This window comes from Tachysurus vachellii, chromosome 14, assembly GCF_030014155.1.
Source record: "Tachysurus vachellii isolate PV-2020 chromosome 14, HZAU_Pvac_v1, whole genome shotgun sequence".
NCBI lineage: Eukaryota > Metazoa > Chordata > Actinopteri > Siluriformes > Bagridae > Tachysurus > Tachysurus vachellii.
In genome coordinates this window covers 59216-72614 of record NC_083473.1, presented here as the reverse complement: position 1 = coordinate 72614, position 13399 = coordinate 59216, and the positions used below count along the sequence as shown (strand labels likewise).

At 43.6% G+C, this 13399-nt stretch overlaps 1 protein-coding gene across 9 annotated transcripts in view; it reads left to right on the top strand.

Moving 5' to 3' along the window:
- The window catches only part of LOC132856661 (NACHT, LRR and PYD domains-containing protein 4-like), a 47277-nt gene that overhangs the window by 16778 nt on the left and 17100 nt on the right, over positions 1 to 13399 (top strand). For all 9 annotated transcript variants that reach the window (XM_060886300.1, XM_060886299.1, XM_060886303.1 and 6 more), the window contains one exon: positions 605 to 2381. In XM_060886300.1, coding sequence (XP_060742283.1) covers positions 605 to 2381 — 1777 coding nt within the window. The remainder of the gene's footprint in view (positions 1 to 604; positions 2382 to 13399) is intronic.

Sequence of the window (13399 nt, the reverse complement as noted above, 5' to 3'; positions counted from 1 at the left end):
ACAACGGTTCGCGCTTTGTAATGATGGCTGCGGCTGCAGTAAACTAAATGTTCGTGCTCACCGTTCAAAGTCATACGGATTCGGGCACCATAATACATCTAAAGAATTCATTAAAACAACTCGAAACCGCTTTAACTTGGCACGAAGTTCTGGAAAAACTGGCCAGCATCAAAATGAGGTTTGCAATGATGCGCCCGAAGGCACTGGCTGAAGACCCAGTCAGTGACGTCACAATATGCTAATTTGTTTAAAGTCATACCTACGTAATCACCATCACCAAATTTGTACTTTTTTTTTACATTGAAACTTGAAAAAAATATATATAGATCTACCTACCGACCTTTTTTTTTTACTGTTACTAAAAACCAAAATATTTTTAAGGATGGCCTCATGACTTTATTCCATCAGCTTCACTTTAGCGAGAGGAAATGGTTTTAGATATGAACCACTTTTAGTTTTAATTTTAATTTTAATTTTAATATCATGTTGTATCTGGTCCAGCTTCAATAATATTTAGTACATCAGTCAGGAATTAATAGCAGTGTTTGTACGATTTTGCATTATAACTATTTATTACTAAACTAGATATTACTTTGTTTATTAGAACTCCCCTCTGTGTATCAGCCAGAGTTGAAGTCCAAGCTGAGAAAGAAGTTTAAAAGAATTAATGAAGGAATCTCACAGCATGGAAGCTCAGCACTTCTGAATGAGATCTACACTGAGCTCTACATCACAGAGGGTTGGAGTGGAGACGTCAATAATGAACATGAGGTGAGACAGATTGAGGCAGCGTCCAGGAGACCAGCAACACAGGAGAAACCCATCAAATGTAATGAGATCTTTAAAGACAAGTCCATCAGAACTGTGCTGACTAAAGGAGTTGCTGGAATTGGAAAAACAGTCTCTGTGCAGAAGTTCATCCTGGACTGGGCTGAAGGAGAAGTAAATCAGGACGTCACCTTCATGTTTCCACTTCCCTTTAGAGAGCTGAATCTGATGAAGGAGAAAAATCTCAGTTTGATGAATCTTCTTCATCACTTTTTCCCAGAAATAAGAAAACTAGAATCAATAGACTGTGACTCCTACAAAGTGGTGTTGATCTTTGATGGTCTGGATGAGTGTCGACTTCCTCTAAATTTCCAGAAGAATGAGACAGTGTGTGGTGTGACAGAGTCAGCCTCAGTGGATGTGCTGCTGATGAACCTCATCAAGGGGAATCTGCTTCCCTCTGCTCTCCTCTGGATAACCACAAGACCAGGAGCAGCCAATCAGATCCCTCCTGAGTGTGTAGACCAGGTAACAGAGGTACGAGGCTTCAGTGATCCTCAGAAAGAGGAGTACTTCAGGAAGAGGATCAGTGATCAGAGCCTGGCTGATAAAATCATCACACACCTGAAGTCTTCAAGAAGCCTCTACATCATGTGCCACATCCCAGTCTTCTGCTGGATCTCAGCCACTGTTCTAGAGAGAATGTTGGGTGAAGCAGAGGGTGGAGAGATCCCCAAGACTCTGACTCAAATGTTCACACACTTCCTGATCTTTCAGATCAAACACAAGGACCAAAAGTACCATCAGAAATGTGACCCTGATCCTCAGCAGACCAGAGAGAGTATCATGGCACTGGGAAAACTGGCTTTCAACCAGCTGGAGAAAGGAAACTTGATCTTCTATGAGGAAGACCTGAGAGAGTGTAACATTGATGTCAGAGAAGTGTCAGTGTACTCAGGAGTGTGTACCCAGATCTTCAGAGAGGAGTTTGGGCTTCACCTGGGGAAGGTGTTCAGCTTCGTACATCTGAGTGTTCAGGAGTTTCTGGCTGCTTTATATGTAGTTTTCTGCTTTATTTTAACAAATACAAATGTGCTTGTGGAGCAAATCACTGGACTTTTTCATTTCTTCAGAAATCCAAACATGTCTGATCTCCTCAGGAGTGCAGTGGACAAGGCCTTAAAGAGTAAGAATGGACACCTGGACCTGTTCCTCCGCTTCCTTCTGGGTCTCTCACTGGAGACCAATCAAACTCTTTTACGAGACTTAATGCCACAGACAGGAAGCAGATCTCACAGCAAACAGGAAACAGTGAAGTACATCAAGGAGAAGATCAGGGAGAATCCATCTCCAGAGAAATCCATCAATCTGTTCCACTGTCTGAATGAACTGAATGATCATTCTCTAGTGCAGGAAGTACAAACTTACCTGAACAGAGGAGGTTACAGTCGTCTCAGAGGAACCAGACTCTCTCCTGCTCAGTGGTCAGCTCTGGTGTTTGTGTTACTGACCTCAGAACAGAAGCTGGATGTGTTTAATTTGAGTGAATATGATCCATCACATGAATGTCTTCTGAGGCTGCTGCCAGTGGTCAAAGCCTCCAGAAAAGCTGAGTGAGTATTTTTATTTATAACTGTATTACTGCATGGTTTATTATTTTAATGCCACACTGAACTGCACTGTTTGGATTAATGTTAGTTAATAGTTCCTCTAATCATCTTTAAACAAACCTCTGGTACTTTTACAGAAGATTGTTTCACTTTTTACACTAACATGTTATATCTGAACTGAGGGCTGGGCCACATGGACAAAATCTTATAACATCATATGAGTCATTTTATAGCTTTTATACATGAAATCATGAAACATTAAGTGTTCTCTAAAATTTATGAAAAAATATCTATACAAAATAACTGCATGCATTTAAGAACTAAAGACATTTCAAGTCAAGTCACTTTTATTGTCACATCACCACAGCACATTTAACAAAACTCTCACAGATGAGAAAAACAAGACTGACAAAATGGGATCAATATGGATAGAAAATATTAAAAGTAAATATCAAGTCAAGTCACTTTTATTGTCACATCACCACAGCACATGTGCCTTGGTGAGTGAAATTCTTGGGAGCGTGCTCCAGAAATTGCAGAACAATTTACATACAGGTGAAAATGTGCAAATGTGAAAATGATGCAATCTGCTCATACATAGTCAGTACATACAGTGTACTATTAGACATACTTACAATGCACTACACATTATATTCAATGTGTACAATATATATATATATTCATTCATTCATTCATTCATTCATCTTCTACCGCTTATCCGAACTACCTCGGGTCACGTGGAGCCTGTGCCTATCTCAGGCGTCATTGGGCATCAAGGCAGGACACACCCTGGATGGAGTGCAAACCCATCGCAGAGCACACACACACACACTCTCATTCGCTCACGCAATCACACACTAGGGACAATTTTCCAGAGATGCCAATCAACCTACCATGCATGTCTTTGGACCGGGGGAGGAAACCGGAGAAAACCTTGGAAGGAAGAAACCTTGAGAGGAACCAGACTCAAAGGGGAACCTCATCCTCATATGGGTGACACTGGAGGGTGTGATTATAAAAATACAGTCAAACAGATGTTGTATAGATGCAAAAGATCACATGGAGTTCACATCTTTTCAGTATAGCAAAGTCTAACTGTAGCTGATAGATCACTAGATGCCTCAGGATTCCCACAGCGTTGGCCTCATCTCAGTGGAGGTCCAAAATTTTCATCGCACGGAAGACGATCGGAGCTGGTACAGTTTCTGGATGCCTCGGGATGGGTAGAAAGAGAGAAGCAGTGGAGAGGGATTAACATATCTGCTGTTCATAATATTTGCAAGTCTGATATAATAGTGCACAGTATTATGGGATGTATAATGTGCACGCCTGACTAAAGAGATGAGTTTTTAATCTTCATTTAAACTGGGAAAGTGTGTCTGAGCCCCGAACACTATCAGGAAGACTATTCCAAAGTTTGGGAGCTAAATAAGAAAACGCTCTACCACCTTTAGTAGACTTAGGCCATGTCCACACTAATACGTTTTCGTTTGAAAACGTATATTTTTCTCTCCGTTTTGGCCTTTCGTCCACACTGAGACAGCGTTTTAAGTCAACGAAAACGTAGCTGTTGGAAGACGCTCTCCAAAGCGGATAAATTTGAAAACGCCGTCTTCGCGTCTTAGTGTGGACTGTGAAGACGGAGGCTTTTGAATACTATGACGCATTTGTAGTCATGCGATGCAGTCGAAAGTAAATAAACGCCTAGCGGAAATGGCGCAGGTCGAAGCTTTACTCATGCGCAGTAGGGAGATGTAAGCGTTTTCATACATTTCAGTGTGGATGAGCAACTTTTGGAAAACGTTTGAAAATGATAATGTGGACGCGGAGCGTTTTTAGACGTAAACTCCGTTTTCAAATATATCCGGATTAGTGTGGATATGGCCTTAGATATTCTGGGAACTACCAGAAGTCCTGAGTTTTGTGATCTCAGAGAGCGTGAAGGATTGTAACGTGTTAGAAGACTAGTTAGATACATGGGAGCTAAACCATTAAGAGCCTTGTACGTAAGTAGCAGCAGTTTGTAATCAATTCTAAACTTAACAGGTAGCCAGTGTAGAGATGATAAAATTGGGGTTATATGGTCATACTTTCTTGTCCTAGTGAGAACTCTGGCAGCTGCATTTTGGACTAACTGTAGCCTATTTATTAAAGATGCAGGACAACCACCTAGTAATTCATTACAATAGTCCAGTCTAGAGGTCATGAATGCATGAAATAGCTTCACAGCATCAGATACAGACAGGATGTTTCTCAGCTTGGCAATTGTTGTGGAAGTTCCGAAGTTAGAGAGATTTAAAGAATAAAGTATAACACTGGTAGACACGAGCAAGAGTAAAAAGGTTACACAATTTATTGTGCTCAGCTGCGCAGCAGGACCCAATACTCCACATGTAGCATGAGGGATGAAGGGCCAAGATCATTGATTACATCAAGGTTTTATAGACAGAACTCAAGAAAACCGAAGATATGTAAAAGCAAAACATCATCCATCATTGGCTCAAAATTACCTCATGCATCTCCTGACCAAGCTAATCTGACCAGGCCAAGGTCTTCTAGAGGACCTATTGGACATTGTTTATGGACAACTCGTCCCCAGTCCCTACTGCCCTTGTCATAATCTTAACAAAACCTACTGATGATGATGTCAGTCTCTGGTCATGACGCACACAGGGTACAAGCATAGAAGGACAAAGCCTTATGAACATCTTAAGATTAGAAATTTCCACCACACAATATTTCTAAGGTGGAAGAAGGCTGTATTTGTAATATGGTGATATGATTTTCAAAAGACAAGTTACTGCCTAATAAACACCAGGTCTTTCACTGTCGAGCTACTAGTAACAGTACAACCCTCTAAATGGAAGTTAAATTGTGAGAGTTTCTGTGTACTGGTTTTTGGAAGTATAAGTAGTATTTCTGTCTTATCAGAGTTTAACAACAGGAAATTACAGCTCATCCAATATTTTAACTCTTTACGTACTCAGTTAATTTGGACAATTTAGCTATTTCATCTGGTTTAGATGAGATATATAACTGTCTCTTCAGCATAACAGTGGAAATTAATCCCATGTCTTCTAATAATGTTCCCTAATGGAAGCATGTATATCGAGAAGCGCAGGGGTCCAAGGACTGATCCTTGAGGGACCCCATAATTGACTGGCAATAAACTGGAGGATTCACCATTTAATTCTACAAAATGGTATCGATCAGACAGGTAGGATTTAAACCAACTTAAAGCCTGTCCATGAATACCTGTGTAATTTTGTAAGCGATCTAGGAGAATGTTGTGAACTATAGTGTCGAATGCAGCACTAAGGTCAAGTAGAACTAATAGTGACATACAGTCTTGGTCCGAAGCTAAGAACAAGCCATTTGTAACTTTAACAAGTGCAGTTTCTGTGCTATGATGGGGCCTGAAACCTGACTGAAACTCTTCAAAGATATTGTTCTCCTGTAAGAAGGAGCTCAGTTGAACAGACACAACCTTTTCTAGTATTTTAAACATAAACGGAAGGTGTGAAATAGGTCTTTAATTTGATAGTGCATTAGGATCTAAATTAGATTTCTTAATGAGGGGCTTAATAACTGCCAAATTGTAAGACTTAGGGACGTAACCTAAAGATAGCGAGGAGTTAATAATATTAAGAAGAGGCTTACCAGCTTTATGTAACACTTCTTTCAGTAATTTAGTTGGAATGGGGTCTAGTGAACAAGTTGTTGATTTAGCTGTTGTAATAAGTTTATCTAACTCTTCCTGTCCTGTGCTTGTAAAGCACTGTAGTTGTGAGTGTAGAGCTTTAGGTGAGACTGAGTCACACGCTGCTCTCACATGTTGAACATCACCTATTTTGTTCCTGATACTTTTTATCAGAGAAGAATCTCATGAAGTCCTCACTACTAAACTGTGATGGAAAAGTGTGTTCACATTTCTGTTTTTTTGGTAATCTAGCCACTGTGCTGAATAAAAACCTGTGAATGTTCTGGTTATTATCTGAGTTTGCTCAGGTGCTCAGCCCTTGCAGCTTTTAGAGCCTGTCTATAGCTGGACATACTGCCCTTATACGCAATTCTAAAAACCTCTAATTTAGTTTTCCTCGACTTTGGCTCGAGGTTACAGGTTGTTTCTCTCTTGAGGGTGTGAGTATGACTATTATTCCACGGTGCAGGTGTTTTGTCTCTATCCTTCTTTAATCTGATTGGGACAACAGTGTCTAATGTGCTAGTGAATATAGTGTTTATGCTGTTAGTCATTACATCTACAGTAGATGGTTTGTGTTTAAGGGTACAGTAAGATGTCCAGACAGATCAGGCAGGTTATTTGTGAATCTGTCTTTAGTGGTCAGAATAATAGTTCTACCGAGTCGATAACGTGGTGAGACACAGTTAGTCTGTTCTACAGGTAGTGTGTACAGTATGAGGTTATGGTCTGTGATGTCATCACTTTCAGGTATGATATCTATATCAGTGACATCTATTCCGTGTGATATTATTAAATCTAATCTGTGATTAAGACAATGAGTTGCTCTAGTGATGTTTTGTTTAAGCCCAAATGAGTTTAGTAAGTCCATAAATGTGAGTCCTAAAGCATCGTTTGTGTCGTCAACGTGAATGTTAAAATCTCCTGCAATTAATGCTTTATCAAAGTTAACCAATAGGTCTGAAAGAAAATCTGCAAACTCTAAGAAAATCATTGTAGGGCCCTGGGGGTCTGTAGCAAAAGACATCATGGATTTTTTTTTTGTGTGCATGTGCAAGAGTGCAGCATTAAGAACAAGCAATTCAAAAGAACTAAATCTATACTGTGTTCTCTGGGTAACAGTAAGGAAATCACTAAAGATAGTGGCAACACCACCTCCACGACCAGTCTGACAAGACTCATGCTTATATCTATATCCTGATGGTGTAGACTCATTTAGACCGATGTAATCATTAGGTTTAATCCAACTTTCAGTAAGGCAGAGTGCATTAAGGCTATTTTCTGAGATTATTTCATTTACAATAAGTGCTTTGGGTGATCTAATGTTCAGAAGCCCAAACTTTAGGAACTGTTTTTGTTTGTTTCTTTGCCATTTTTCTGGTCTAATTACAGTAAGATTATTTTGAGAACTTCTCATGCATTTACTTTTTGATCTCACAACTCGGGGAACAGACACAGTTTCTATCGGATGAGCTGTGTGTGTATTTGTATCAATGTGATGATGAGGTGAAGGATGGCTATTAAAATTTAGATTTAAATCGTAGTTTACCAGTCAGAAGATGTGCAGTGCCCTGGAAATGTGGTCCAAGAGGATCTCCCCTCCAACTCTGCTGGGGTTCAGGCCATCAGCATGGAACAGCCTAGGAGGCTCTCAGAAAACATTCCAGTTATCAATAAAGAGTAAATTCTGAGCCTGACACCATGACTATAACCATTCATTTAAAGCAAAAAGTCTACTGAACCTTTCGATTCCTCGCTGGTACATGGGAAGAGGTCCAGACAGTGAGTGCGAGCCTTACCTTAGCAACAGTAGCACAGACGTGGCGGACAATGGAATCTCCGATGATCACAGCGTCACGGCCCGCCTCGCGAAGGGGAGGGAAGCGGTTCCAGGTGGGGATCTCGAAGACCGGTGGGGGCGGAGGGGGAGAGGTCCTCGACCGGGGGTCGGCTCGTGCCTTCCGCTGCTGCACCTGGGCAGGCAGCTTCCTGGGAGCACTGGGCCTGGACAGAGAAACACGGAGTAGAGGTGGAGGGAGTAGTAATTTCATGCTGGGGATTTACCTGAGACAGGTGAGCCACCGACCGGGAGGCTTCCAGCGTGACTTTCCCCTCCCGCAGCTCAGCCTGCTTCACCTGTAGGTCACGGATCTGCATCCCCATGGCCTCCAGCTCCACTTCCACCAAGTGCAGCTCGAACGTGTCCTCATCTGCACTCAAAGGCAGACACACAAATGACATGGTGTTATGGAGCAAGTACAACAGGGATAATTGGTGTGAAAAAGGTGTACTAGCGGTATCCGGGCTAACAGGCTAGTGATGCTGATGCTAACCAGTGTGACGGCGGCACGTGCACCGTCGCAAATGCACGGAGGGAAAACCGCTTTTTTCCCACTGCATCGGCAGCCAAGAAGTGGGAGAGTGTAAAAGGCAGCGGTTCAGCACCTTGGCCAGCAGTGCTAAGCCCGAGCTCCCGAACTTCAGCACCGTGGCCAGCGCCGCAGGGAGTGAGAGCGGGGCGGAGTGGCCGAAACTCCCACCGAAAATCACGGGCCAATCAGGAGCGCCGCTGGGGCATTCATCCTCCAGGAGGAAAGCACAGCAGGAAGCAAGGCTCAGCGGCTGGAGAGGGGAAAAGGGGGCGTTCCAAACGGGACTAATCCTTGTTGTCTTTCTCATATTCTTTTTCAGACACATCCAGCTGACCCAGGACTCCACATTGCTGGCTGAGCCTTTGCTACGCTCCTGGAGAGGGCTGCGTCACCTTTATCTTCCCCTCCTGCTGCCTAGTTTCTGGAGCCTGGATCTCTGCCCAAACGCCCCTACAGCCCCTTAAATTAAGGAACTATTTACTTTTTTCTGTTTCCCTAATTTTCATACTGCACTAAGTTGATGAGGAAATAAATACCACCCCACTGTTAAGCTTAATCCAGTCTCTGTGCTTCTTCTTCCGTGTCCCATCTCTCTAAGAGCCCTACACCAGCTAGAAGCGGAAGCTCAGGAAAACAAATAAAATGTTAGCGATACCAAAAAGTATTCCGACAATTGTTCTACTCTTAAGATACTATTGTCGGTGTGTTCAACCTTTGTAGAAAGTAAGAAGTTAAAGTATAAACTCAGGAAAACTCAAAAATTAATTAAAACACTTAGCCAAGCAAACAAATGCGACTAGTGCGGGATCGGATGCTGCAGAGACATCTTCCTGAGGGAAGCAGAGAGAGCAGTCTGCGGTACGGGTGGCTGGAGTCACTGATGATCCTCTGTCCTTTTTTTATACACTGCCTTGTGTAGATATCCTGGAGGGAGGGAAGCTCACCTCCAACAATGTGGCTGGCAGTTCGCATGACCCTTTTCAGAGCTTTGCGGTTGCCAGTGGTGCTGTTTCCAAACCAGGCAGTGATGCAGCCCATCAGGATGCTCTCTATAGTGCAGGTGTAGAATGTTCACTGATGAGATCTTCACTGATGTTAACACCCAGGAACTTGAAGCTGCTCACCTGCTCCACAGGTGTCTTGTCGATGGTGACGATTTGTGTTCTCTGCTCTGTCTCCTGAAATCCACCACCAGCTCCTTGGTCTTGTCAATGTTGAGTGAGAGGTGGTTCTCCTGACACCATGTAGTCAGGGTGCTCACCTCTTCTCTTTAGGCCGTCTCATCGTTGTTGGTGATCAGGCCTATCACTGTTGTGTCATCAGCGAATTTGACGATGACGTTGGAGCTGTGTGTGGCTGTACAGTCGTGTGTGTACAGGGAGAACAGGAGTGGGCTGAGGATACAGCCCTGAGGAGCACCAGTGTTGAGGATCAGTGGGGATGAAGTGTTGCTGCCCATTCTTATCACCTGACTTCTGCCTGTCAGGAATCCAGTTCCAGGATCCAGTTGCACAGAGAACTGTTTAGTCCCAGAGTCTGCAGCTTTGCAACAAGTGTGGCAGGCACTATGGTGTTAAATTCTGAGCTATAGTCCATAAACAGCATTCTCTCACAGGTGTTCTTATTTTCCAGGTGGGAGAGAGCAGTGTGTAGGGTGAAAGCAATAGCATCGTCTGTGGAATGGTTGCTACAATATGCAAACTGTGACGGGTCCAGTGAGGCAGGCAGCACAGAGCAGATGTAATCTCTGATGAGTCTCTCAAAACACTTACTGAAGATGGGTGTGAGAGCAACTGGCCTCCAGTCATTTAGGCATGTGATTCTGTTTTTCTTAGTTATGGGCACAATGCTGGATTTTTTGAAGCATGATGGAACCACAGACAGACAGAGGGAGAGGTTGAAAATGTCTGTGAAAACACCAGCTATTTGGGATGCACATGCTCGGATCACACGGCCTGGATGCCATCAGGACCTGCAGCCTTGCAGATGTTTACCCATCGGAAGGATCAGGTTACATCCGCGACAGCGATGGAGAGCGCACTCACATCTCCTGCAGCAGCCGTGGGAGCGCTGTCTGTGTGCGCGGTGTTGTGAGCCTCGAAACGAGCATAAAAGTTATTAAGCTCATCCGGTAGAGAGGCGGCAATGTTCACAGTCGCTGGTTTATTCCCTTTAAAATCCGTTATATTATTGATGCACTGATTGTTCTTCAACTTTATTTTTATATTGTCTTTTTGCGGCTTTGATGGATTTCCTGAGATCGTAGGTGTCTTGTTTGCGATCATCAAGGTTCCTGGATTTAAAAGCAGATGTCAGCGCTGACAAGGCTGCTGACAACATCGCTATTAATCCACGATTTTTGGTTGGGGTAGATGCGAATTGCTTTTGTCGGCACAACATCTTCTACACACTTCCTGATGAAACACGTTACAGAATCTATGTACGCCTCTGTCGTCATCAGAGGCTGCCTGGAACATGTCCCAGTCCACGTGATCAAAACAGTTCTGTAGTATAGGGTCTGATTGGTCCGACCAGCATTGGATTGTCCTGAGGACGGGTGCTTCCTGTTTCAGTTTCTGCCTATAATGGTTCTCTCAGCTGATTAATCAGGAGTAGTTTCAGTCTACCTTAAGGTGTGAATTGTGGGCAGGGCTTACCTATTTAAATTGAAGGTTCTCCGCTACAGACGCTCTCTCTCTCTCATTGTAACATTAGTGTCTAGTACTGTTGTGATATATTCTACCATACCCTAACTTAAAATAGGTAAAATAGGTAACTCTCACTTTGACTGCAAATATGTGCCTTAAACCCATCTCTGTACTCAATTCCTACTCTCGCAGACCCTCTCGTCCACAGAGCAGAGGTCACAATCCCAGTAACCTCATCTACCCTCCTCTGTTGTGTAAATCTCAAACAGTGGTGGTAGGTGGGCTCTGGAATTGCCAGTCTGCTGTGAAAAAAGCTGATTTTATCTCTGCTTTAACTTCCCATTACTCATTTGATTTTCTTGCACTGGATATCCCCACAGAACACTGCTACACCAGCTGCTTTATCCTCTGCCTATGCTTTCTCTCACTCACCACGAGAAACAGGCAGGGGTGGTGGTACAGGTGTATTGCTGTCAAAGAAATGGTGCTTTACACCTCTCCTCTTGTCACATTTAACCATGTCCTCTTTTGAATTCCATGCCATTTCAGTTACCTCTCCAATCAACCTTGTTATCATTGTTGTTTACCGCCCTCCTGGTCCCCTAGGTGACTTCCTGGAAGAAATGGACACACTGCTTAGTGTTTTCCCCCTCCAATAGCTCCCCTCTGACGCTGCTTGGTGACTTCAACCTCCCCTCTGACAAGCTACATTCTTCTTCCCTCCTGTCTCTTCTCGATTCATTCACTTTCACACTCAACAGCTACATCCCCACACACAAAGGAGGCAATGTCCTGGACCTGGTTTTCACCCGTCCTTCTCCAGCTACAGACGTGACTGCTACCCCACTACACGTCTCTGATCATCACCTGGTATCCTTCACCATCACTCTCCCTACCCTTCCTAAAACTACCTCTCACCCCCTTGCTCTTACCCGCCGCAACCTTCACTCTGTCTCCCCTTCTTCTGTAGCTTCTGGCACTCTTTCTTCCTTTCCTGATCCTGAGTCTTTTTCCTCACTACCCTTGGACTCGGCCACAGATACTTTCCTCTCTTCTCTTTCCTCAACTATGGACTTCCTCTGCCCTATGTTCACTAAACCCAAGAAAACTTCTTGTTCTGCTCCTTGGCTTTCAGATGTGCTGCGTGCAATCGAAGAGAGCTAAGATCATCAGAGAGAAAGTGGAAGAAATCACAAATTGATGCAGATCTCGATAAGTTCTCCTCAGATGTGACTTCTGCCAAGTCTTCCTTCTACAAGGAAAAGCTTGAAGCTTCCTCACATGACCCTCGGAAATTCCACAACATCATCTCTTCTCTGCTCAACCCCCCGGCTCCACCTTCTTCATCCTCACTGACTGCAGAAGACTTTGCTTCTTTCTACCAGGAGAAGATTGAGGAAATCTGCCAGACCTTCGCTTCAGCCCCGACTGCACTTACATCTCAGAGTATGGATTCCCCCACTACTTCATTGTCGCATTTCTCAACTGTAGCAGCAGAAGAGATTTTACAGCTCATCCAGTCTTGCAATCCTACCACCTGCCCATTGGATCCACTCCCTTCCAATATGCTCCAGACCATCTCGCAAGACCTTCTCCCCTTCATTTCCACTATCATCAATAGATCCATAGCATCTGGTCAGGTACCAAATACTTTCAAGAGAGCAAGGGTTATTCCCATCCTAAAGAAACCTGCTCTGGATCCATCAGACATCAGTAACTACAGACCGGTATCACTTCTCTCGTTTCTTTCAAAAATTCTCGAACGCATTGTCTATAATCAACTGTCTGTCTATCTCTCACAGAACAACCTCCAAGACCTCAACCAGTCTGGCTTTAAAGCAGCTCATTTTGGATGTCTTTTGGATGTCTCTGAGAAACTACATGCTGCTAGATCAGCCAAACTGTCATCCGTCCTTATCCTCCTTGACCTTTCAGCAGCATTTGATACGGTCAACCACAAGATTCTCTTGTCCACCCTCAGGAGTCTTGGGATTTGCGGATCAGCTTGGGAATAGTTTGCTTCCTACCTGGAAGTACGCTCATATCAGGTAACATGGAGGGGAGTGACATCTGCTCCACGCAGACTCTCCACTGGCGTCCCACAGGGCTCAGTACTTGGTCCTCTTCTTTTCTCCCTGTATACTCACTCTCTTGGGGAAGTTATTTCCTCACATGGGTTCTCTTACCACTGCTATGTTGATGATACACAACTTATCTTCTCTTTCCCACCCTCAGATAACACAGCTTCTGAACGGATCTCAGCATGTCTGGCAGAAATTTCATCATGGATGACTGCTCATC